General features: G+C 49.3%; 3 protein-coding genes across 3 annotated transcripts; 2 read left to right on the top strand and 1 right to left on the bottom strand.

Annotated features, from left to right (window-relative positions):
* The first annotated feature begins 259 nt into the window (after positions 1-259).
* On the top strand, positions 260-15,338 carry LOC128267240 (protein FAM13A). Its single transcript, XM_053004041.1, has 3 exons — positions 260-1,429; positions 8,252-10,399; positions 12,370-15,338. The coding sequence occupies exons 2-3, from the start codon at positions 8,258-8,260 to the stop codon at positions 13,063-13,065; spliced, it is 2,838 nt and encodes a 945-aa protein (XP_052860001.1). The 5' UTR covers positions 260-1,429; positions 8,252-8,257; the 3' UTR covers positions 13,066-15,338.
* Positions 15,339-15,489: 151 nt separating this feature from the next.
* Positions 15,490-16,384, bottom strand: LOC128267265 (acireductone dioxygenase). Its single transcript, XM_053004071.1, has 2 exons — positions 16,147-16,384; positions 15,490-16,079 (listed from the first exon to the last, which is right to left on the bottom strand). The coding sequence occupies exons 1-2, from the start codon at positions 16,267-16,269 to the stop codon at positions 15,651-15,653; spliced, it is 552 nt and encodes a 183-aa protein (XP_052860031.1). The 5' UTR covers positions 16,270-16,384; the 3' UTR covers positions 15,490-15,650.
* A 2,195-nt stretch (positions 16,385-18,579) lies between these two features.
* LOC128267241 (transcription factor dcp-66) lies at positions 18,580-25,827 on the top strand. Its single transcript, XM_053004042.1, has 8 exons — positions 18,580-19,349; positions 19,414-19,621; positions 19,804-19,905; positions 20,546-20,650; positions 20,716-20,950; positions 21,080-21,946; positions 22,020-22,136; positions 22,221-25,827. Exons 1-8 carry the CDS (start codon positions 18,580-18,582, stop codon positions 22,358-22,360), a joined length of 2,544 nt encoding a protein of 847 aa, XP_052860002.1. The 3' UTR covers positions 22,361-25,827.
* Positions 25,828-26,165: the final 338 nt, after the last annotated feature.

Genomic DNA, 26,165 nt, shown 5'->3' with positions numbered 1-26,165 from the left:
GACGCACGAGTGGCGAAAGGTCGCGAAGCAGTAGCTCCCTAGCTAGTAGTGCATCGGCTGCAGTAACGCCTGTAACGCTCCGTCGTTTGGATCGGAACTCAGTAGTCGTCTCGGCTCTCGGCTCGACTCGGTGCTGGTGATTTCGGAGTTGTCAAGTATCGAACCTTCTAGAAAACGTCCGGTGGCTTCAGGTTTCTGAGGTGTAAGAGGTCCAGCAGCAACCAACAACCAAAAGAAATCTCTACCGAGCCAACGAGCTAGCTCCGTCGATCGTCCACCGTCGTACGATCGACTCTGATCGTCCGATCGTAGCCGGGTAGTGCTTTAAATCTGGGGCAACACAGGCGGTTCCCATGCTAAATTACCGCCTCGTGTCGACGCACTTCCTCAAACAACCATAGATTCTCGCACCGGCACAACGGTCCCCGGGCAAGGTCGTAAAAATGTGCAGAGATCGGGATATGCTACTTCGATGAATTGCTCGACGATTGAACTGTTGTCCGTACTGTGTCGCCGTTGACAAGCTAGAGAGCGAGAGAGAGACCACAAGAGAGTGAGAGAGCGAGGGAGAACGAATAACATCAGCCAGCGGTTTTTCAATTTTTCTTTTCGGGAGCAAACGAACGAACGATAGAGAGAGAGAGAGAGAGCCCAAACGAGGGAAGAGTGCTACCACCACTGCACGACCATCTAATACATCTACTACTACTACTACTACTACTACTGCTACCACCACCAGCGTTACTACTACTTTTTGGGGGAGCGCCAGAGGAGGCGCCTGGTTGCTGTTACACACAGTCCTTGGCCCGGCAGGCGGAAATCCGGTCACCAGCGTTATCCTGTGAACCGGCGATTCGCCTGAGCGATCGCCACCCGTCTTGCGGTCGCGAGCGGCGAGAGAAAAGCCGGCAGGACGGACAGCGCATGTCCCAACCAACACGCCGAAAGCACACGCGCCTCTCACAACAGTTGTTGACCACCGTTGTTGGCACATTCATCTGGCTGCCACCACTTAGGTCACTGCGCTAGGCGGGAACGTAACCCTCTGTCCACCGATCAGCATCGATCAGGAGCGCGAGGATCCGGAAAGCGCCAGCCGGAGTTGCAAGTTGTGTTTATCCGTTATTACGCCGGGCAAACGGAGGGCCCTAGTGTTCGGTGATCGTGTTCTGTGGTCTCTCCACCACAGAGGCGTCAGTGTTTGCGGCACGAAAGTTGTAGCAAGGCAGTAGCAGCAGCAGCAGCAGCAGTAGCAGAGTACCATTACGCGCGCCGAGACGAGGGTAGTAGTAGTAGCGAACCGGGTTCACAGCGGGCGCCAACACACTGTGCTCTGTTGTGCGCCGCTCGGTGTCGTTCGGCCGCGAAGATTCCACCCAAAATTGAAGCATTTGCCAAAAACTGCTGGGAAACTGTAACCGCTTGTGTGGTAAGTAGGGTGTTTTACTATTTTTTTATGCTTCACTATCGCCATGCCAAGTGTAAACAACCCGGCGAAGGGCCACCCAGTTTATTACCCTTTTGATATTGACCTTCACGATACCACCGCCGCTTCCGTGGGTTAGAATCTAACGACTGATGATGACTGGCATGGTGCCATTGGCTTTTGCGATCGTCGTCGGTTGGTTGATATTCCTGCGCGGGGTAATTTGTTATAGTTTTCATCCGGATTCGGATGCGCACGCTCTCGAAAGGGCTCCGAAAGACGCCCTGCTGCACTTCTTTCGGATTTCCAAAGATCATCCGATTGCAGCTTTCTCAACACACAAGCTCAACACTACCGATGAACGAATCGATGATTTACTGCGACAGATAACGGATATGTGATAAACGTTTGTCTGCCCCCCCTTTGTGGCAGTCGAACATTAACTCTCTCGCCATTCGATTGTTGAGCTTTGTTTGCTGAAAATAACATCTCATTTAGTTGTATTACCTTTAATGGGGGACCCGCTATTTTAAACAATTTTCATTTACGCCCCGCTTTGTTATGAGCTGCTCTGTGTTTTTATCTTTTTCGCGTACCGTCAACATTCCCTGGCCACAGGACCCCCTCCTCAGCTGGATATGCTTTATTTGGCTCGCGATGTGTTTGGCCTGCATAATGACGATCGTTTTAAACGACGACGATCATTACGAACGCCCCGCGCGTTTTGCTGCTGGCCCCGTCTTTTTTCGTCCGCCAAAAACCATGTCCACAACACAACAGTTGGCCACTGTCGCCAGACAAGAATTTGTTTTGATTATTTTCGCTCTCGCGTCTCGTTTCGGGTGTTCGCCGGCAAAAAGAACATAAACTCTTCATTCCATCAGGTGGGGGCCTCGAACGTAATTTGCGTTGTGCCGCGGCTTAGGTCATAGCGCGATGATTAGCCTGACGCCATTTTGTTGCGGCCAACCCGCGCAAGAAACGGCGACCCGGTGCGCGATCCCGGTGCTTTGTTTTTCACGTTACTCGATGTAGGAAAGTAGGAAAAAAATGGTCCGGGTTATATTTAGCCAACAACAGCGCCCGCGCCGGGCGAAACCTATGGCGGGTTCGTACGGGATTGGGATGTTGATGTTTGTTTTGCCGCTTTGCCGCCGCAACGCGAGCTTCGAATTGTGACTCAATTTGCCCGATTGGTCCGGGTGCGGAACCGGTCGGCAAAAATCACTCGGTTTCTTATCTTGTACATCAGCCGTACGTTTGAGGTGTGGTTTAGCTTGTTTGGGTTTCGATTTCTGTGTTTTTTTATATGCTTCCCACCATCCACCGCAAACGAAGTGATGATTGGCGCCGTTCAGCATATTTGTGTGCCACGAGATCATCATTTTACCGTATCAAAGGTCAAGGTTTCTCGCAGCACGTGTTGGGATTTGTGGGTAGAGAGCTCTTGGTCAGTGGCACAGGAAGATGGCATCGAATGCATCGCTTTTTACAATCTGTTGCGCTTGTTTCTTAATCATCAAGACGGCTAATGGTGTCAAGTTTAAAACTAGTTTGTAAAGCAAATCTCTCTCCCTCACAGACGTCAGAACGCGTTTGGTGGGCGTTTCTGGCTGCTGATGCCTGAGTCGTCCGATCTCTGATTGACGCACTCGCGTCGCGAAATGGTGATCCTTCGTCTACCGGTCGGTGCCGGTGACGTGCATCAGCCGGTCTCTACCACCGGTATCGATCACTGCGTGTGATCGTGACCGAAAGGCAATACCTTTCGGGCACGAGATCTATAAATATTGCATAAAGGGCCAGCAACTACACTTCATTACACTCCATGTATCGAGCTATTGCCGTTTACGGATCGTAGGGCGAAAGAGTAGCCGAGAGGATGCGATCATACGATCGTCTGTATTATATTTTTAAATGTGACGAAAATAAAATATGCAGATGGAGAGATGCACTTCAAACGGTGCGTAAAATTCTGACATGTCTTTATTATGATTCGCCACCAGCAAATTATTCCATCGCTCAACGGGTAGTAATTTTGCAGGTTCACCCGATTTGGAGCAATCATTCACGGGGCGATTGGAAAGCCATCGTCTTCCACGTTTGGCCATCGATTTTTGTGGCCATCCACCGGTGAATGGTGACGTACGTATTTTCACGAGTGTTTCGAGGAAGAAGTGATGATCAATAATGCAGACAGGCTGCAGGTCCCTCAACTCAATTCCTGGGGAAAATACCTCAAATATGGACATCAATTTTCGGACATCATCAATTCCGACCAGCAGCACTCCCGCCGATCGCGCGGCGGCTAGCGAAGTTGTTCGAGACCCACGACACGCACCACGTTGCGCACCTATGCTTTGCTTCATCAACTATTCACCAACGTACGATGGCGACGAATTACGCTTTATTTAGAGCCCGGGGACATCCATCAGGTGATGGAATGTGTTTTGGGATGGATTAAAAATTGACACCAACTTCTGATTGCCCCATCGGGGAAATTAGTCGTCCGACCGGCTCTCCGATCGATATACTCGATATCGAACTCTTGCGGCTTTTTGTTTTTACTATTCTCCTCTTAATTACTGGCAAGAGGTCGTCTCCCTATCTACGACCTTGTCCGCACACGAGTCCCCACGAGCTATCTGGCACACGTGCCGGTGGCGTGCACGCAAGATTACGGAATGCGAAAGAAATTATTCTAAACAACCGATAACGAACCGAATGCACACTATCAGTTCCCCGAGATGCTGCAGCAGATGGCATTTAATTAAAAGCATTTACCGTGCAACAAAGTTCACATTCATCACAGGGGACCTTCCAGCTCTCTGACGTAAAAAAAAACTCAACCCGATGCTCAAACTGTGATCGCATCCGAGGTACATCCGCGGAACTCCCCGTGGAATGCCTCCCCGTTTTCATGATAACGAGAGGTGCACTGACCGTCGGAAAATAAGCGTTTCCGGGTGATTCGCGCAATTGAGATCCTTTGTGTGAGTCGCTTACGCTTGCAAAATCATTTCTTAAATGGAATGTCTCTTAAAATTACTTTGACAGAAGTAGTAAAAGTGAAAGTAAATGTAATTGGAAATTAATTTTTACTGAAAAAACTAAAATTGAAAAGTGATCAGTTTTGCTGTCGGTCTGAGTGTACTAGAGCTCACCCAACCATTGCCGGGGTCCGGCTATTGTAAACACATGAGCTCCTTACGCTCGGTCTCGGTCTACTCCCCTGATAAGCGGGAAGGGTCAGAGCTGCTAATGCGCCGAGATTTGCCAGCCTGTCTGGTGGCCACGTTGTTAAACGATTGCTCAGTAAAACATATGCATTACATCTGGCACGCCACCAGCAGCATCCCTCGTCTCGGTTGCGTTTCAGCGGGATTGTAGCACCTTCTAACCGCACGAACTGCTAACGTCCGCGCTCGGGGATGAGCGTGGTTTGCCGCCCTGATGATAATGATTATGATAATACGCGCCCTGAAAGTGTGAGAATGAGTCAGTTTGGTTCAGATTGAGTCGGTGCACGGCCGTTCGTATCTGGTTGACACTGGTCCATGCCGTGCTCGTCTCGGTGTACAATCTCCGATGGTAAACAGAGCATTTCTGGGCTAAAAAACGGCACACGGTTCCCGCACGGCAGGTGTGGTTCGTTGAACAGATCGACGACGAACAGCGAAACAGCCCAAGAGCACCCTTTTTCCCCGTCGCGGCATAAACCCTAATGTTTCCAATGTTTGCCCTAGGTTAGGAACAAACAACGAAGATCTCACTTGATGGGTTATAAAACTCGCTCACGAATCAATTATCATCCCCATCTGTCCGTTGCGCAATAGAGAACTCCACTTGGCGGCGGCCCGGTCGGCGGTTTCGTTCTCCCGAAACACATTTCTAGGGCCTGATAGCGCGCAGCCCTGGAAGTTGTTTACTGCTCGTCCGGGGCATTGTTTACCCCGCCGGCAATAATCGGAATCGTGGCCAAAGCCGCGACGGCACGCCTTGCGTGCTGCGTCGTTTCATGTTTGAATGAATTCAGTCAATATTTGGCGGAAAGCACCACCAATTTGCAATTCAACTTGGCGATCGCGCGAGCCAAGTAAACACACACTCTCTCTCTCTCTCTCGGCTTTAGGCCAGAATGTTGATAGAAAGAGAGAGAGAGAATCCGGAATCTCGTAGGTTACGGAAATATTGCAGAAGAACGCCAGAACAATCGCGCGCTGTGGTATTTTAAGACTCTTGGTTCTACCGTCAACACCTTTGCGGGTCCTGTTATCGTTCGCGATAAGCCCCAATCACCTGCGCGCTCTGATAGCGCGCATCTTGTACGAACGCAATGCGCACCACGCAAACGGAATGCGCGAACCTCCTAATTGAACCTCTCCTTCGTTGTTGCCACGAACGAGCAAGAGAGGGAGAGCCTCCGGACCGGAGTATCTCTGAGCTTCCGATCGCTCCGTCGGTAAGGAGCTCTCTGCCATTCTGGACTCCCCGGGCGCGTATATAAACGATCCCGGGTGGCTCGGCCGTTCCCACAAGTCGTGCGAACATCGTGAACGTCGTAAAGTGTGTGATTTTAGAGCGCAGCGCAAAGTGCATCAGAAGTGAGAGTTAGTAAAGTTTCGCTTTCGTAATTGGAAACAAGGAAACATTTAAGTGAACTAGCCAGAACGGCCATCTGTTCCAATGCTGTGTGTTCAGGCGACCGACCGCGGTCGCCGTGTGGCGGACGGTGGCGGCCCCAGAGAGTTGATTCACAAGCTGGCCCGAGCGTGCCAGATTCGCCAGTGGAAGAGTAAAGTAAGTGCAACACAACGTTAGTGGCGGATTTTGGCCACTTGACACCGGAAACCTAAGGATTCCAAGCGTACTTCTGAATAATGCGCGTTCAATTGCCACTCCAATCCTTTGTTACTAATTGACATGGCAAAATCGATCGTATCTTGTCAACAACATTTAAACCCTACCCTGTTGCTGGTTAAAGGCTCGATTCTAGTGGAATCGAGGTTAAGTGCGTTCGAAATTGTTCGGCTGCGGATTATATGAAGAGCTTGTGAGTGAATCTAGCAAGAAGCAACAATGTTGCGTTACCCATAAACCCTCGTTTGATTGAGTTGTGACGCGGCTTCACTTACTTTCGCGGATTTCGGTAAGCTGCATCAGACAGCTTCATAGAAACAATGTGCACTCTATTACTATGCCGATCCGCACCACTCGAAACAGACCCGGGCATCTCAGAAATGCCTCATTCATCATCATCGTATCGATTGCCCGGACCCCATTGTTCCGTGGCTGTCAAAGGCTGAATTATCGACTGTTCGAACGATCTCCGGGCCCATCAGACGATTACCAGACGGTTCCGGGCCATATATTCGGCGATACTCAGCGGTCGCGAAGTACCGTCGGCCAAATTGTCGTCATTTACGGTGCACTTAACCCATGTGGCCCACACCCATTATCGCCACCAGATACCGAACCAGATCGCGCGTGCCATCGGAACGAAATGATGGGCGATTAATTTATCAAGCGACGGGCCCCTTTGCCGTCGCGTGAAAAGTGAAAAGAAATGTGTGAAAACCCAAACACCCCGATAGCGTCGGGGACCGCAGATAATTTGAATCGATTAGGACTTAAGTTGTCGCTGGCGTATTGTTGGCGACAAACAATCGACCGGTTGTAAATAACAAACACACACACGGGGCGTCTAGTTATCAATCGGCCACCATCGGCCACTGTCAGGCTGGGTGGGGAATGATTTTGTCTCGACTGAAAAATGGCTTCAATGGATGAAAATGGCTTCAAGTAAATCTCTAACGAGGTGGCACGTTCTTGTGTCATTCCACTGTTACCTTATTAGCGCTCCGTTTGTTGCTAGTTTTGTCATCCGATTCTCAACCAAACTCCGTTGTGCTTGTTGATCGTGAAACAATTTGAAACCCTCCGCACACGCTCACCTGAATGGCCGGGCGGATGTAGAGAAAGAATACCTTTAAGCCCCATTTGCGCGACGGCTAAATAGTGCAAACAGCCGCACGGTACTCTGGAACGTGGTAATTCTTACAGTAAACCGAGCTCCGAAATGCACGTGTGACATCATATGCGTGGCTTCGTGGCTCCTTAGATTACGGCTTTTTGACGTCAACCTACGGGTCCGCCGCCTGCCTGGATCCAGCGCGATTTTAAGCGATGATTAGAGAGGGGCATTTCAAATCCGGACCCCTGCACCCTGCTACGCTACCATCAAATTGTCAACTCGTGTCGGTAAACAACACATTGATTGGATTGGCCGTTGGCAATTGAATAATAATGCACCGCCGCCGCACGTGTGTGTGGGTCCTTTGAAAACGATAACATGTCGGCGAACGGGGCGGCGATGAGAAAGCGAAAGGAAGCGCGTGAAAATTGTACCAAAAATAAAACGCCAATAAAGGTTGTTTGATCAATGAACTCGAAGCGCTGATGCGATCGATGCCCGTTGAAGCTGGGATTCTATACTGTTGTGTTTGAGTGTCTGGTTCATGCTTTTCACGAGCATAACTACACATACACAGCTGCACTTGACTTCGATCACTCGATGGGGGTTTTTTGTTGTTGTTAAATATTCTCTCCTCTTCTCAGTTTGTTAAATCAATACGGGGCATGCAATAGGAATTAGTATTTGAACGAACAGTAGCAGTTCCAGTGGGTCATTTTTCTTTTTCCAAAGAATCGATTTCAATGGTGGGCCGTGAAACATACCAGGCGCCTCCATTAGTGTCAAGCAAAAGAAAAAATTCGAAACCATATTCTAATCATTCGATCACCCTTTTCGTTGTGCATTTGCAGTGCGGCATGCGTCGCCCGTCACTGGGACAGAATGAAGACGACCTCAGTCGTCTGACAACGATCATCTCCCCGACCAGCATCAGCCTCTCGTCGAACGGTCAATCCGACCCGGTGTTGGCAGGTACGGCGAACCATGATCATGATGTCAGCTGCAGCCGGAAGACAAATAGCATCAACCACAGCAGCAACAACAACAACAACAACAACGGTATCTGCAACAGCACCAGTAGTAGCAGCAGCAGTAGCAGCAGCAGCACCACTAGCAGCTCCAGTAGCAGCCACGGTAGCAGCAGCAGCAGCACCAGTAGCAAACACAGCAACGGCAGCAGCAGTAGTAACGGCGGTGTTGGCGGTGGTGGTGGTGGCGGAAGCATCAACCGTAGCAACATTAGTAGCAGCAGCAGCAACAGCAGCATCAACAGTAGCGAAAGTCGCAATGAAGTAGCGAGGAAGACGGTTGGCGGCGGCAGCGGCGGTAACATCGTCGCGGCGGGTGAAGGAGGCGCTGGAGGGGCGGGTGGTGGAGATGGGTTTACTAGCCCCGAACCGTCTCCACCGCCACCTCCGCCGCCGACGGTGCTGGTGAACCAGTACCTGCCGAATCTGATCAACTCGTCCGAGTGGCAGAACTGCCGGAAGCGCAAGGAGCGCCAGGACAGTACGTCCTCGATCAGCCAGGACCGGAAGCTGATCCGATCGAACAGCGAGGAGCACCTGCCGAACTGTGCGGAGGTAATACGGCGCGTGTCGTCGCACGAGGACTTCAAAAAGCGCCCGCCGGCCGTAGAGATTTCCATCGGCAAGGAGAACATCATCGCCGAGGAGGAACCGGCCGACGGTGAGGAACGGGCCGACGAGCAGCACCACCGGCAGCAGGTGTTCGAGAAGAACCTCAAGAACAGTGCGGACGATTTGAAGAAATTTTTCATCGGCAGCGTCGAGAGTGTCGGCAACGGTTCTGATGGTCCCTTCGGCGGTGCCAGAGAGCACCAACGCCAGCCCCACCACCACCATCATCATCATCAGCAGCAGCATCTGCACCATTCCGGGAGTAAGTCACAGTTGCAGCAGCAGCAGCACCGTCTATCGCCGTGCCGCGATATCCTGAAGTCGCGCCGTGACTCGGACAGCGAACAGGACTGCGAGCACGAACGTCGGCGGCACTGCGAGCGGTTCTCAAAGACTCGCCCTCCGCCCGGTCGCAAGTCCGTGTCGCCGCGGGCTCGCAAGCAATCGTCCAAGTTTCACCACGGACCCACAACGGCGGCCATGGTGAAGGACCGTGCCGGACACGTGGCCGTGCTGACGGCCGGAAGTGAGCATTTCTACTCGAAACATGACACACACTCGAGCGTGTCGAAAGCGACGGACCGACGAAGCGGAGGTCTGGGACGCGTTGCCAAGTCGGATCCGCGATCGGTCGCGGCCTTCCTACAGCAAACCATCGGCAGCGGCCATCAGGATTCGCCGATGGGCGATACAACGCCACTGGCCGACTACAACGACAACACCGTGTTGGAGAAGAACCAGGCCGCCGTGCTGGAGATGGAATCGACGTCGGAACCGGGTCAGGACACCAGCGAAGAGCCACTGTCGCCGCGCGAAAAGCTTCCCTGGGGCCAATCGTACCCCGACGATACGCCGGCGCTCGTGTGCCAGCGGTTCGCCGACGACAAGTTCGATCACGCCAAGCGCATGGACTCGGTGTCGCACGCCAAACTGCGGCCCGTGTCGTCCGGCGGTTCGCTGAAACTGTACGGTGCGTACCACCGGAGCGAGGACAGTGCGGGCGTCACGGGCGGACCCAAGTCAGCCGTGGCACCGGTGGCCAACAATATGTTCGATGAGCGCGTGAAGACGATCAGCCGGAAGCTGAGCGGGCTGAAGAAGAAGGTGACCCAGTTCGAAGACCGGTTCGAGCGCGATCACGGGTGCCGCCCGACGCACGGTGACCGATCGGCCGACCCGGCCATCAAGAGCATCGTGGTCGAGATGCACAAGCTGCGCCGGGAGAAGAACCAGATCAGGGCCGATCTGGTGGTGTTCTCGTCGAAGGGTGGCCCACAGGCGGCAGGCGGTGGAACGGAGGCGCACGACGACGAGAAACGTCTCGGCAAGATGAAGGATACCATCTCCGATATCGAGAAGGTAAGTTGTTGCCACCACCGCGTCGTTTAAACGTTTACCTTCCGAAAGCGCGCAAGTCACGCAATGGTGTGGTCCCTTTTCGGTGTGCGAAGCACTCGACACAATGGCAAATAACTTTTTTGATAAAAAGAGGTGTTCATACTCGAACGCTTCCATTCGCACATCTCGTGGCTACATTTTATCAACCCACTCAAAGTGTGTGCTCTGTGACCAGCACAACAGTTGCACTTTTTTCGCGCAATACAAACAATTACATACACTACGAACCGAAACGTGTCCGCGCCACGTTGCTGCTGTAATGACACTTTCCGGCCGCCTATCCGGCAGTTTTTGCGGCGGCCCCCGGCACAATCTACAATTGCGAACCTAATAATAGACAATTAGGTGATCGTTTGGTGATCGTGTGGTGACCACAGATGAAACGGACAGCAATGGCACGCCGCTGCCGCCGCTGGTGACCGTTTAGCGCGCGCAAACCATTCGACGGTGGCGCATGTTTGGCCACGTGTTTGAGGTGGGAGTTGGGGACTGAGCGAACGGCACCTCTTCCGGTCGAAGGCAATCGACGATTGATTGATTGGTCAATTTTATCGTTTTCTCCGGTGTAGCGGTACTGCAAGTAGTCCGGCTATCGGTTTTTAGGCAAACACCCTCCAGTAGCGAATGCTTTGCTAAGACAATAAATGCTTTTATTATTTTGCTTTGAATCTGAACTGGGTCCCTGAATGAAGCGTGAATGTTGAACCATTGGCAAACATTTAGCTTCGTTTGGCACGCACTAATCCGATAATTTAAAATAAACCAAATTAAAGAGACACGTTAGGGGATGAACATTAAGATTATTTAAAGTTGGCGGGTTCTATTGCCACTTTTTCAAAAACTTTATGTTCGAGTTGGATTTTATAAATGAGTTTAGGAAATTTTTTTTTCTGCCAAAATGTCGAAGATATAGAAACGATCGAAATTTCCTTACTCTCAAGGCTGTTTCTGGTGATAAAAATAAACATTCATTTTGCACATCATTAGAGTGCGCCATCAGACATGGTAGTAACGGTTTGTCAGGAACCGGTGATTGAATTCGCCTTTGACGCCAATTCAATACCCGATGCCCGGTTTCCATCCGGTTCTGATTCTGAAGGGCGACGGCCAGGTTCGCCGCGTCGCCCACTTTACACCAATCTTTGTGCCGTGCCCGCGTACTGTGGTACTGATTGGGAATCAATCTAGGCCCGCGCCCTGGTCCCAGTTTGATCTCTTGACCGACCACAATCAAGCTTCGATGAGGCCGGACCGGCCGTGCCCCGCCAGCCGCCGATTGACGGAAGTCGCGTTGCGAACGACAGTACGTGCTTAAACTCATGCTTCGTCCGTCCAATCTTTGTCATGGGCCACAAGCAACGGGTGGACGGGGACTCGGGGTGCGGGTCGATCATGTTGATTCTTTGTTGACCAATCGGTCGGTTGAAAATAGAACTGCGACATTATTTGTGCTAATTTTTTGTTTGTTTTGCGTTTGCTTTATCAACCACCACCCGCTGGCTGTGTCGTGGATGGCCTGGTGGGCCAGCAGAGAGAGTAACAGTATGCTAATCTGGGGGTGTAGTCGTTTGTATAAGACAACTATACGACAAGAATCAGGAGGGCTGCCTTCTCTCGATGTGGCATCGCGACAAATCATTCGTTACTTCTCGTTAAAAGAGCCAAGGCTGTTTGTGAGATAACTCGTTTATCGCTCGCGTTGGGAGAAAAATTTATGACCGGCCGTCGTCCGTCCTAATGCATTATGACACCCTGTATCCTGTATCGTGCTGACACTGACACTGTTCCAGAATCTTTTCTCGTCCTTCGAATAGTATTTAAACAATAGAACTTTACGCTTTGTGACTTTACGCTTTTCAGTCAACTATCGCCCACAGTGTTTTCAAAGTTCATTTCAATAATGTTCTTATTTGCCCCTATCTCGTCCGTAGCGTTTGACGGAGAAACGTGAAACGGATCAGCGGAGTGAAAACCTGGACCTCCTGTCGAACGACCAGCTGACGGAGGAAAAGGCGTCCGTGCAGCGTGCCCTGCTGTACCTGGAGTCGATGTATGGTCGACCTGCGAGCCGTGATGAACGGGACGCGGCCCGGCCACTGTACGATCGGTATCGGCTCATCAAGCGCCTAGTGAACCGCGCCAACTCGATCAGTGGCCCGTGCGGCGTGGCCAACTCTCAGATGCCAACCATCCTCGAACACGAGGCACTCGCCATCATCGGCACCTCGACCCCGTCCACCGATATTTCTCCTCCGTCGGCCACTTCGACGCTACAGTCACCGACGGACACGGGTGGCAGTAGCGCACCCACCTCCGGTGCTGCCGGAACCCAATCAGCGGACGACTCGGAAGCATCGACCACCACCACGACGACCAGCTCCGCTACCGAGAACATCCACTCGATGACGGCGGACGAGCTGTGGCAGCACTACGATACGACGCGCGACGAAAAGAAGGAGCTGCGCCGCACGATCAAGGAATTCGAGCAGCAGTTCGAGGAAACGACCGGACGCAAGATGCTAAAGTCCGATCGTAAATCCATCGAGGACACGTACGCTCTCTACAAGCAAAAGAAGGCGAAGCTCCGGCTAATCGATGCGCTGTTCAAGAAACAAATGCAAATCTAGAGGAGATTCCGTGTTTTTCCATGTTTGTAATGGATAATGGAAATTTTCCGTGCGTGTGGCGCTGTCTTATGTCGTGAATGTGCTCCCAGTTCGGTTCCAAACATATGCGAAAACCTAAGGCAAAAACACTAAATCCCCTTTGTTTACTTACCCAACAACCGCTCTCGGTGTATGTCTATGCTTTTAAATGGTTTCTAATTTACAACACGAGTGGAAAAGTTTACTTTATTGATGGTCGTTGAGCATCAGATGCGACAGCAAGGGCAGCAGAAAGGCAGTGGTGAAAAACTGACGATAAGTGCATGTAACGTGCTTTTGTTTTTTTTTTCACCACTAGACTTTATCACTTGATCATGTTTGGAATGGTTGAGTTTGAAAATAATTTTTCTTATTTTATGCGAACTCCAGTTCGGCGCGCGCTTAACTTCTCTGTTCCACGTGGCGTATGGTAACCTGTTACTAATATATGAGAAGACTATTACTTTGTTTTAAGTATTTTTAACCTAAGATAAATGCACGAACGGAAGTAGCGCGAATGGGGATAAGAAAGACAACGCAAAAGCAAGGCAAGCGGCCGAGGCAAACAAGAAGAGAAGATTAATGGACCCGGAGGAGAAAATGTGTGATTATATGAATGTGAGATACATACGCGTGATGAAGCGATAAGAGAGAACGCAGAGCGAGAAAAAAAAGAAACAAAAAAATCAGGCTCTTAACAGACTGATACCGTGGTTTTGAGAGGCCAAAGTGGTCGGAGCAAAGCGTGTAGAGTATGTTGCGTGGCGGGACGATAAGCAAACACTGAAGCAGTACAAAACGCTGCAGAACCCTCACACAGGAATGAGGTAAAACGATACAAATAAATAAAAAGAGAAACATACAAATTCACAGAAACCACACTTACTTACACTTACTTAGCTTAGTGAGAAATATTTGAGAAAACAAAAATACTTTCGTAAACGAAAAAAAAGGGTGAATACAAAACGGACACATTCATACACACAGCTGCTCCCCACACAACAGAGCCCGCAGCCCCTTGGTGCAGGAAAGCAGAGGAAGTAAACCAAAACAAAACAAGAACCTATATACAAATATTTACAAAATTAAGAACAAAAAACGGCGAAGACTTGTTTTCTTTCGGAAATCTTTGAGATTAGACAACAGAAAGTGAAGGAGAAACGAAAACAAAAAACAAACGACAGTTAGCTAGTGAGAAACAAAAGGAAACAAACCTAAAAAAAAGCACTACAATATGGATCTTAGTAAATACTACCCGACCGTAAGTTTCGGCCAGGATCGGCCTGTTTTCGGAAAGCACGAAGTGATTTTGATTCTAAGATTGTTGTCCGTATTATTTGTTGCGATGTGGCGTTTTAGTTTTTCCACCTTTGTACCTTTTTCGGTTTTGTCCGCTGTGTGGCGCGTGAACCGGTAGCTTTTTAACCGTGCAAACAAATATCATGGACTCCATGCTAAACTGAAAATGAACACAATGCTCTAGAACGTTATACCATAGTCAAGAAACAATATACATACAATACACTGGCGCGAGCACCGTCTCGTGTCACTACAGTTAAGTTATTGTATGCTACTGAAATAGATCTTTTATTCGCATTCAACACACGAACAAGCGCCAGAGCGCGGATGGGCGAACGATGTTGACCGGAATTTACGAGTATTTAAAGTGCGAAAAAACAAAATCAACATCTAGCCACTTACCGAACCAAACTCTTCCCTTTATATCGAATAGTCCTCCTCAACGCATCTTAGATACAGCATCTTTTAGAGACGGCAGAGGTATCCAAACAAGTACACGTTAGAAGACATATTAGCAGAGCAGAGTGGTTTATCAACAAGTGCAACAGCGGTTTTGGTAGCTCTTTAACAGGTACTCTTCTGACGCATTACTCTCTTACAGTTATGATTACGATTATGATTATTCCTCCCCCCTTTCCTGATGATGCGGACGGATGATAATGTTTGCTCGGACACACCTAGCGAGATAGGCGCTATAAGTTCTCAAAGAACGATTTATTAACGTAATTTGTAATCGGTATGAACGATGATGAACACGGAACAGTCTGCCGAACGCGAGGAGGAGAGATCGATGATGATCGGTGCGTTTTGTAGAAATGTGCGCAGCGGAGTGAATGCAAAACTCAACAATAATATGTAAGCCATTACGATGTGAACATGTATGAACGTTAAACTGGTCAAAATGGTTCTTAAAGAATAAAGCTGGTCGTGTGAAGTAATATTGAAAGATTAACTGACGGAGAAGAGAAGTGCCAAATTTGTCTTCTATGCTTCTAATTATGTGTAGGACCGCCAGGATTCCCTTCGAGCACAGGCCACCGTAGAATGTGGGTTTCTGGCTCTCTTTTGATCGCGGTACGTAATCTTCGTTTAACATTATTTTCATTTCAAAGGAAAAGTAGCAATTTAACTTGTGGTTTTTATTAAAATTGCTTTTTATATACCTTGTTTTTGTAACAAATGATCGTGGATAACATTTTTGTAAAATGGTCAAGCAACAAAAATTGAAAATTATAGATCAACACAGTAGTAATCTTGCAGGAATGCCTTCAAGCAGCGAACCCCCTTTCCAGTCGTTTTAAATATTCCTTACGGCAGTCCATATCATCAACCGGGCGGTTGTACGGCAGCCAAACAGGTTCGCCAACGAAGTAACGTTTTGCTTTAATGTAGTTCTTGGAGTCCAACGTAAAACGATGATAGATTCCACTGGGAATGATGATCAAGTCTCCTGCTACGACTTCGATGCGGATCCAGGAATCGTCCTTTCCATTGCGCACATCGAAATAGCCCGAGCCATCCATCACAAGCCGAATCTCTTCGTCGGTGTGCAGATGCTCTGTAAAAAATGTCTTCAGTTTGTTCTCATAATCCGGCAAGCAGGCTTCCGAGCAGGTCATTTCATCCTCGTAATTGTACCCTCGATCCGTTCGGATCGCCTCCAGCACTCCGTCCGTATTGTAGGTAGGAATGTTGATCTGTCGGTGCGATCAGAAAGAGCGATCCATTACGATCAACGATCGAACGATCGGTGTGCTTACAAACCTTGAAATACTCAACGCCGGTGAATGTGAACAAATCTTCCAGCGTTAGAAACTTTGGCGGATTCAGGTGATGTTCCAAACGCTGATCGGTCTTCTCGTTGTCCATTATCCATGCGCGAACCATCTTGTTTTCGGGTTGGATCGAACTGAAACAGGATGATCTCCGGATGCTGATAACGTGGAACGTATAACAGATAACGCACAAGTAAGAGAAGAGAAGAGGAATCAGAGATGCAAAAACATCGTTCGACCGAGGAAGAAAACAATCAAAACAGTAGTCCGACAAAACTGACAGCAGCTCAAGGCCAACCGATGCTGTCAGTCAGTGAGTATCACGGTGTTAAACAAAACAACAGTTTTTCAGTTATTCAGACTCTTTATTTATGTACAAAGCCGCCTGTGGCGTAGGAGAACCGTAGCAGGTTCAAATGCAGGGTAGATCCGAAAGCTTCTCCTAACTTGCATCTTTTGATCATCTCGCGTAAACCAAACATTCCAGCACAGTTTTTCCGCTTTCCGACAAGTCCGATTAGATGAAAATCGCTACATCAATTTGACAGCCGCAGCGATGAGTGCCCATCGAGGTGTGCGAGCAACGACGTCGTCGAGATAGGAAGACAACAAGCGCAGAGCGAGCAAAGTGTACTAGTGTCCGATGGGAAGAATTTAATTACGATCATTTTCGCTAGTGCCGGAGCAACAATCCGCTCGAAACGCCTGCTCGGTCGTGCGGATTGTTGCCGTGCAGTGTACGAATTGTTATTCGCGCCAAACCGAAACCGTTCAGTGGTGGTAAAAAGCGATTTAATATTTCCATCTTTCGGAACCATGGATACTCTGCGGTGTGAAAAGCTGCGAACTATTTTTCTTCTCCCTCCGCCCCCTGCTCCCCTCGCCCGCTTCTTTCGCTGTCTCGCTTTCGCACTCACTCGCGCGGCCTATACTCGGTTCCTTCTTCCGCACGCACGCCGTTGCTTTCACTCACCTTGCATCGTGGAAGGGATTTTGGGCCATATTCGCCGTGCTGTGAGTTGTTTTTTTGGCAGCGATAGGCGGTGAGTGCCGTTTGTGCCCGGCTTCACGCACACACACTCAACAAATCGAACGACGACAAGCATTCGTTTGGTGGTGTGGCGCCGTCGCCTTCGCACAATCGTAGCCATCGTCGTCGTGCCAGGCGAAGACGAAGATAGCGTTTCGCGACGAAAGTGTGTGCAGTTTAGTATAGTTTTTTGTCCGCTCTCCACATATCTTTGCCACCAGGTGATTATATTATCGTGCTGTGCCCTGGGCCTCGCGCCGCCATTAGAGTGGTCTAGGCTCGCTAGCCGCGTTGATACATAAGCGGAGCTCACGCGCGATCCAAAGGGGTTTTAACGCAGTTGACAGCCGAAAAGTATCATGGCGTAAGAGCGGAGCAATCGGGTGCAAAAAAGAATAGAGAATAAAAATGAGTGTGTGTGGCGGCGGCAGCAGCAGCAGAGCGTACAGATTCGCCTGTTCCGGAGCCGCTCCTCGTGCACAGTGTGTTTACAGTTTTTCCCGTTTTGTTGACAGATTTATTCCATTCTCTGCTCCGGATGCTCGCGGATGGCCCCGTGAATTACAGTGCAGTTCGTCCGATCGGACAGAACCGCTGCTTCCGGCAGCGCACTTTCCCATCCGCAATCGCGTTGTGCGTTCGATTGTCGCATCTTTGGCCCGAGGAAAAAAAAAGCACTTTTCTCCGTGCACAAGTTTCGCGGACGCGACAAAGAAAGTACGCGACCGAGCAAGCAACAGTGGCAGCAAGCGGAGTTTGCCAACGGCGGCCACGAAGCCGAAGAAAACGAAGAAGATAATAGTGACTATGTAATTGCAGTGGCCCCGTCGCGTCGCGCGCACTCACCACCCTTCGCGATGCTCTATTTTCCCGTCATCTTCCAAAACCCTCGGCTGAGTAGCCGACGGGGAAGACAACGGGGCCGGGGTGCGGGGTGTGTGATTTGTTGGCAGAATCGCCGTTCTGTGGGAGCGAAGTGGAAAGAGCGAGCGAAAGAGTCAGCCGATAATGGCTAGTTCTGAGGTAGACACGCACTGCGATGATGTTGATCGTTAAAATTTTGAAGCGCATAACAGCGCGGGAGAACGTGTCAGCAACATACCGCGAGTGAGCGAGCGAGAGAGGCCGATAGTGTGGACCAACAATGGATTGGAAATGGAACCGAAACTACATTACTTGCGAAGTGAATGGGCACTGGAGGGAAATGCGAATAATGTTCTGTCTTTCGTTTTTCAGCATGTAGGAGCCAATTGGGTAACCCGCCCTTTGCTTGTGCTTCCCGCAGTGGGAAAGTGAAAAATTGTGCAGTGCAACAAAACAATCAAAACAAATCCTTGAACGACACAGCGGCGCACATCCGCCAGTGTGTGTGCGTGTCCCCGACAGCTCGCTATGGAGCGAATGGATGTGGATGACACGGTGGTAGACCTGAGCCTCGGTTCCGGCCGGTCGTCGCTCTCGATCACGCCGTCGACGGCGCGCGACCTGAGAAATTTGGCCAAAAACTCCGGCCTCACCATCACGCCTGCTCTGCCGCCCATGGTGGAACCACATTCCAACTCATGCTCATCGTCGTCGATCGGCCACAGTGCCATCGCGAGCGCTATCAGCGGCAATGGGAGTGGTGGATCGCAGGGAGCGGTCGGAGTCGGCTCGATGGGCAACACGTCACCCATCCCGGGGCGCCGTGTCCTGCGGCCGCGTACCGAGGTGAAGTCGTACGCGGAAGTGCCGGACATTGTGCTGTTACCGGCAAAGGTGAATGGTCGCTCGCAGAACGGTGGTGGCAGTGCCGGTTGCAACAGTGCCGGTACCGGGCTGTCCGAGTCCGAGGACGAAGAGATGCCCCCGGTGTACCCAATCAAAGAGCTGTCACCGTCTGAAATCTGGGAGCGGGAGCGTGGCCTGCGGAAGCTGCGCGAGGAACTGCGAAGCGAAGAAACGAAGCTGGTGCTACTGAAGAAGCTGAAACAATCGCAGCAGGTCATGATGAAGGAGAACCTGATCGTCACGCCGACCAACGTGAACCAACTGTCCAATCCGTTGGCCGCCATTCCGGCTGCCCTGACCAAGGGTTCGCTGAGCGTGACGCCGACCAATGCCGTCCCGCTGCCGGCACACTCGAAACCGTCGTCAAACAAACCGCTCAACAATCCTCCAAAGTAAGTAGCACGGCTATCGATCCGTCCGTTCCCCCGTTTATCATTGGCCCCCATGTCGTTGCAGTAATCGAGGCTCACCGTTACACATAACGCCGGTTCCGAAGGGAATGACCCAAAGACCATCGTTGCCAGGCGGGGCCACCCTGACACCGAGCAGCCCCGGCCACCGGTTACCGATCGGCCTGACCCGGGCCGGTTCCAATCTCACCATCACACCGTCGGTGACGATCACACCGACCAACGCACCCACCGCAGCCATGAAGCAGCGCAATGTGAGTCGACCCCGAATGTAAAGTTTGTTCGGTCCAACCATCGACGGCTTAAGAGACGTCGGGCCCCGGGCCAAACGATGCGATACGATCGTGGAACTGATCATTTGCCGCAGAATGGTCTGTTGAGAACCGCGGTGCGATTTATACTTATGTTGCCTATGTTGATTTCTCCTTTCAAACAGCTTCAGAACTTGGGGCAGCTTAGCAGTTCCGTGTCGATCACTCCGACGCCACCGATACCGGCGCAAATCAGCTGTACCACCGTGGAACCGGTTTCGTTTAAGGTGGTAAGTACATCGCAAATCTGAGTTTCCTCTTTCGGGGCGATAAGATTACTGGTTCGCTGGATGAATCAATTCAGTGAATTTTGCGATACGGCCAATGCGTTCAATACGTTGCGGCTAATTGTGGGATGGTCGCAAATGGGTAATGGCATGATATTATATCATAACTGTATAATGTATGAATTGCGAAACGAAACACTTCACTTAAAGAGCAGCAATATGTTTCGGTAATACGGTTTTTGTAATTGCGGCCATGGACCGATACTTTGTGAAGCCAAAGTGTATGGAATTGATGTGTCATCAGTCAGCGCGGCAGGGAATAGAACGGTGTTTTCTAAATTTTTAACGAGGCTGTTTAAACAAACTGATAAGTTGACTCCCTTGTTTGTCTTTTCTTATCTCCGTCTCTCATTCATATGTTATCTGAATAGAAGTGATGTGTTCGTATGTTCATTGCGATCACTTCCAATTTTTTTCACGCGTCAATTGTGAACGGATTAGACTCAGCCAAAATTGCTACAGTTTTTGCCGCATGAGAGACAAAAGAATTACAAAAGCCATTATCATACATATCAGAGAACTTTAAGTAGAAATTTTCCACCTACTGACTGACCGTTTTGCATTCTGTGCGCCCCTGTAGCGAGATCGCGACCAAGTGATCAGAGAGGATCCGCAAAGTCAAGCTCAACGGCAAGCATCGGCAAAATTGGCGCTTCGCAAACAGTTAGAGAAAACCTTGCTTCAGGTATGTTGAACTTTTTTTTGTGTTCCGTTCCGCGCTAACTTTCTGTGCCCTTCCTCTGCCAACAGATTCCTCCGCCGAAGCCTCCGCCACCAGAAATGCACTTCGTGCCGAATCCGAGCAATATCGAGTTTGTCTATCTGCTCGGCCTGGAGCACGTCGTTGACTATCTGACCAAGGACAAGAAACCGAACCCACCGCAACAACCGTATCGTTGCGCGCAGTGCAAGATCGACTTCACGCCCGTGTGGAAATGGGAAAAACAGGGTAAAAGAGGAAATCCCACTTTTCAGAACAGTCCAGGTTTTGTGTTGTTTCCTTTTCGTGTTTCCTTTCGTGTCGGCATGTTTCTGTTTCTGTGCACATCGCCGAGACGAGAAGTGCGCCGTTTTCAGAGTTTTTAACTATTCGTTTTCCATTATTCGTTTGCAGTCGGTAAAGATCCAAAGGTCATCTGCGAGCAGTGCGTAACGAGCAACGTGAAGAAGGCACTGAAGGCAGAGCACACGAACCGCCTGAAGACGGCCTTCGTAAAGGCCCTGCAGCAGGAGCAAGAGATCGAGGCACGGCTCGCGGCCCAAAGTAGTCCATCGCCGGTGGAGATTCACCCTACACCATCTTCAACGCCCGGCTTGCGGGAGCAGCGCGAACTGCGCGAACTGGAGCATCAGCAGCAGCAGCAACAACAGGCTCAAGTCGCTGCGCTGCAACAGCTGCAGCAGCAACAGCAGCAGGCAGCGGCCGCCGCTGCCGCTGCTGCAGCCGCCGCGGCGCAACAAGAGCGGCAGGAAAGGCAGCAGCGCCAAAAAGAGCAGCAAGAGCAGATACGCCAGCAGCAGCAACAAATGCAACAACTACAGCAACAGCAACTACAGCAGCAGCAATTGCAGCAACAACAGATGCAGCAACAGCAGCTACAACAGTTTCAAGAGCAACAGCAGCAGCAACAGCAACAGAGCCGTCATCATCATCTTCATCAGCTGCATGCCGCGCACCTGCAATCGCAGGTACCATCCAAGTCCAAAACGCCCACACCGACTCCACGCCCAACGCCGACGCCACCGAATCAACACCAGACGCCACCGCCCTCGTCCAGCTCGCGTTCTAGCCGCCACAGTGCAACAGCGAATGCAACGGCCGAAGCAGCCGCTGCCCAGTTGACGGCCCTTGCCGGGCTCGGAGGGCTCGGGCAACTCGGAGCTCTCGGCAACTTTGGTAGCTTGGGTAACTTGGCGAACCTTAGCAACTCTACCGCAGCGGCCGCCGCCGTCCAGGCGCTTCATCAACAACTATTCCGAGGTAAGGCTCGCAGCGAATCGCGCTCTTGTTGTTACTCCGTTCTTTGACCATTCCCACTTGCCATTCGTCGTAGGATTGCAACAAAACATACAGGCTGGAAATTTAAACAACCTAAACAGTCTGCAGGCTCAGATGATGCAGTTTTCGCCGCTCCTTTATTCGTATCAACTGGCTATGGCGCAGGCAGCCGGTAAGTGTAGCACGTTTCTATCCGTCGAATGAATTGCTCTATTCTAACTCATCGGACTCATCGGTATATTCTCGCCCTTTATAGCTTCTTTATCGGCGGCCGGTAAGGGATCATCGCTGGCGGACATTCAGCGTGCGATGGAGTTGCACCGGCAGTACCAGGAAATGCTTTCGCAGTCTGGTCCCGGGCCGAGCAGCAGTCGGCAAAACAACTGGAAATCGTAATCCCACACATCTCGTCTCTCCGTCTTTCCTTCGATCCCCGTCACCGAATCCCTTGCGATGGAAAACGATATCAGAGTCGCCGTCGTGGCTGAACGTTCCTAACGATCTTCGTTCCGTTCGTTTGAACTCTGGCTCCCGGGAGCACACTCTTGACGGGGGCTCCAACCGTTGATGTGGAACGAATACGTAAGTTTCAATTTGACAGCAAAATGGAACACAAACGACGCCACCTTCTGCGGCGGTCCTGGCGTGGCTATATGGCGCAGACTGACAGGCTTTATGCTACAAAACGCGTTGATCATATTAGCGAGTGATGTTTTAGTGATAAGATAAATTGTTTATCCTTTTTTTTGTTTGTCTCCCGCTCTGGGCTTTCTCTCGTTCCTCTCATTCAGTGGTCTGTAGAAACGAACGGTCGACGGTGGTGGCCACATTCGACGGGGGAAACATTCACTGTTTTTGTTTTTCCTTTTGTTATGAATGAAGGAAGCGGGCCGGAATCGGGAGCAGCAAACATAGAACGAAGCGAGAGCATGAATCTGTGTTTTTTCCTTTGTTAAATTCAACCTATCAAGGACTCGTTCACACGCATCCCGTGCCTTCCGGGCGGATGTCTCATTTTGCCTTACAATTATTGCGTTAACAACCACACCGTAGTTTGCTTCTAGAATGTGTGTGTGCGTGTTTTCCGTTTCGTTTACTAATTTTTAGACGTAATATTTAGGCACCATTCGTTTAAGGGGCTGGAAGGGCTTTCCTGAGCAAATAGCTAACGGACCGAATGTGTTTACGAGTAAGTAAACAAACTATAGGAAGAATGTGAGGTAAACATTCATACGTGCGATCAGAACCTGAACCGTGAACTCGTTAACGAGTCGTTCTCTTCCGGACTTATACAGCGCTACTAAGCTGTACGTTCTAACCTTTTACAGTCCGTTGTGTTCACATGTTTTTTGACTCGCACTGAGTACAATAATTGGTTGAATGTTAGTGCTGCGTGAAAACGTTCCCTTTTGTTTCTGGTTTGGTTTTTTTTTTCTTTTCATATCGATAATTCTATGAACGAATTCACGGTACTACACCACGAGCATAGTGTTTTATAAAAAGAATTATACATCGACTGTGGTCGATTTCTCGAGTCTATAATTTATCATCCTTTTTATTTTGTCAGAAGTGCATTACTGTTGAATTGTTTTAAATCCTGAAACGACCGAAACGAGACGTGAAAATTATTTAAATTTATTCTTGATGATATCATGTGGGGATCATGGCCATCAGTAACACGGCGTCGTGGATGAATTGTTTCGTTTCCTTTTACACTACTCTACGTATTGCAGTGAAGTTTGTGCTCACTGCATCTTGTTCAGTTATTTATACGATCTATTAGCCCCCTTAAAACTCAGCTTAGGCAAGATTTTTCAGTCAAATAGTATCCAAATAGATGAAAGTTCCCTCTTTTAAACAGTGTTCTCGACCACAGTCCACTCTGAATTTGTACCCTAAATTTTTAACGATACATTTTCAGAAGAAAAACTTTACAACAACCGTAGAAGAAAATAACCACATGCAAGTAATTACAATTTACTGAATAGATCGAGAAATGCATAATCCCCTTTTGCAAAGCACGAGTGGAACGAGCCCCGTCCGCGTCCGCTTCAGACGAAGCAACGCAAACGACGCAGACGACGTACTTTGCAAAATTTGTGATAAACTTCTCGTCTTAACCCAGCTCGAACGAGAAGGCTTTAACGAGTTTGCTCAACATGCTCGAGATTTGATTCTACAAAATCGAACAACGTACTTCAGTAATGATGTTTTCGTGGGAGTATGCAAACATTACAATTAATCAAAACTAAAACGAATATTCAGCGGAGTGAACTATGAGGCAAAAAAACACAGTCGTCGACCACGACGTCTTGGTCGTCGACTGAGACGTCGGAACGAATCCTATTAAATATAAATTTCCTACAAAAAAGGCGCCGACCCATTATCAAGTAAGACGTGTGCAGCGGGCTAACTAGAGGCGGGCACGGTTTAGTAACCATCTTAGAAATTCCATTCCCATGCAACAACACCCCCCAGGTTCGGTGTTTGCGGCACATGGGACATAAAAACTATTCCTTAACGAAAATCAAGCGCGTAAGGTATCCGTGTTGTGTACATACGATGGTTCCGATTACTCCCGTTCGTTTTTGCCCGTATAGTGTTTGTTTTGCTCTAATTTAGCGAGAGGAACAAAATCGAATTCGAGACATTTCGCACCGAGAGGAGAGGTGTTTGCCGGAGAGGATGGGCGTCCGTCCGACGGGAAAGCAAAAGCACGGCTATAGTACGAAATGCGGTGGTCCTAAACTAGTGGTGCGTACTAACTGATAAGCAACTGCATGGCAAAACAACTAAAGATTCGCCGCCCGCCACACTTGGGGCCGAAGCAAACCAAAAGAGGGCACATGTGAACGACCGAACGCCACCGGCGGACGCAAGCAGCAGCCGAATGGTGTTTGCATCTCTTGAAAAAATGTCGTTTCGTCGAATAGATGTGGGAAGAAGGAGAGAAAGAGAGAGAGAGTTTAGATAAAATTAGACAAAGTAAAGGCACCCTAATTTAAGGACAGAAAGAATGAAAATTTAAGACATAAATACTTTAGGCAAATAACAAAAAACACGTGTAAGGTTGATTTATGAAAGTTGGACGTAAAATTAAACCGGCAAAGAGCGAAAATTAGAGGGTGTGTGTTGTGCGAGAGCGAAATAACAAAGAAATTCTAAGTAATATTTTAAGTCTAGGCTAAAACGAATTTGGAACGTATAAAGAATACGGAGAATAATGCACGGAAAAAGTATGTCACCTGTGTGTTTCTATTCGACTGTGTGTGCTCTGCTCGGAAAATGGAAAGGAACAGAAAACTAGAGGAAAGAAACGAGAAATGACACCAGAATCTTGCGCTAAGGAGAAAACACACACACAAGCAATAGAGCGCAGTGCGAACACATTTCGGCTTAACGAAACACCTCATCAATCCTCCAAACAAACACACTGTACTTCACAAAATGTTCTAGTTTTGTGGCGCATTGCAACCAAATGGTTCGTATGGTTTTGGTTTTTGCTGCCCGCCTGATTTACATTTTCGGTCAATGCACCAAAATCATCTTTCGTTAACATCCTTTTTGTTTTCCTATTTTGATTCGGGTGCCTCTGGCTGCCATGTGTGTGTTTAGGTTCGTTTTCTAATACTTTAAACATTCGATGATCATTTTTCTTAATTTTTTAGGACGTTTGAGTTCTCCGATTTTTCCCGACCAATCGTAGTATCCGAAAAAACCGAAACTTATCCTTTTTGTGAGACTACCTACTCTATCAAATGTCTACCATAGTGTAGGATCATAAAGCAAGGAAAATTATCTCACACAAGTAATCGTAACACACAGCTAACCGTTCACGGAATCGTTCAATTGCTACCATTCTCCAAAACGATAAAAAAAAACATACAGTAACGGAAACATGGAAACAATAAACGTGATTAGATTTCTTTAAGAAAAAGAAATCGATTCGAAAAACATTGAACTTGATATGCTCTCTTCATCATCCGATCGATGCGTTGCTGATTCCCATTCTTATTCTGCCATTCCGAAACAATTCTATTGGAAGAGAGCTTTCTCTCTGACTGGTTCCTGCAAGTTTGCTTCGGAGTTAATCGGCGATCGCTCTGTACGATCGACAGCTGCTCTATTTTTTCAAGTACCTTCTACACGCTCCTCGTGCGCAGCAATAATACGACTGATAAGTTGCCCAGAACAGCACTCA

The sequence above is a fragment of the Anopheles cruzii genome, chromosome 2 (assembly GCF_943734635.1).
Source record: "Anopheles cruzii chromosome 2, idAnoCruzAS_RS32_06, whole genome shotgun sequence".
Taxonomy (NCBI): Eukaryota; Metazoa; Arthropoda; class Insecta; order Diptera; family Culicidae; genus Anopheles; species Anopheles cruzii.
The sequence above is the reverse complement of the archived record's forward strand: the minus strand, read 5'-3'. Positions and strand labels throughout refer to the sequence as shown.

Excerpts from the sequence above, each read along its gene's own strand:
- LOC128267240 (XM_053004041.1), top strand. The coding sequence starts at position 8,258 with ATGCGTCGCCCGTCACTGGGACAGAATGAAGACGACCTCAGTCGTCTG. Across the intron at positions 10,400-12,369 it reads CCATCTCCGATATCGAGAAG|CGTTTGACGGAGAAACGTGA; the intron begins GTAAGTTGTTGC and ends TCTCGTCCGTAG.
- LOC128267265 (XM_053004071.1), bottom strand. The coding sequence starts at position 16,269 with ATGGTTCGCGCATGGATAATGGACAACGAGAAGACCGATCAGCGTTTG. Across the intron at positions 16,080-16,146 it reads CCGGCGTTGAGTATTTCAAG|ATCAACATTCCTACCTACAA; the intron begins GTTTGTAAGCAC and ends TCGCACCGACAG.
- LOC128267241 (XM_053004042.1), top strand. The coding sequence starts at position 18,580 with ATGGAGCGAATGGATGTGGATGACACGGTGGTAGACCTGAGCCTCGGT. Across the intron at positions 19,906-20,545 it reads TGGAACCGGTTTCGTTTAAG|CGAGATCGCGACCAAGTGAT; the intron begins GTGGTAAGTACA and ends GCGCCCCTGTAG. Across the intron at positions 22,137-22,220 it reads GGCTATGGCGCAGGCAGCCG|CTTCTTTATCGGCGGCCGGT; the intron begins GTAAGTGTAGCA and ends CGCCCTTTATAG.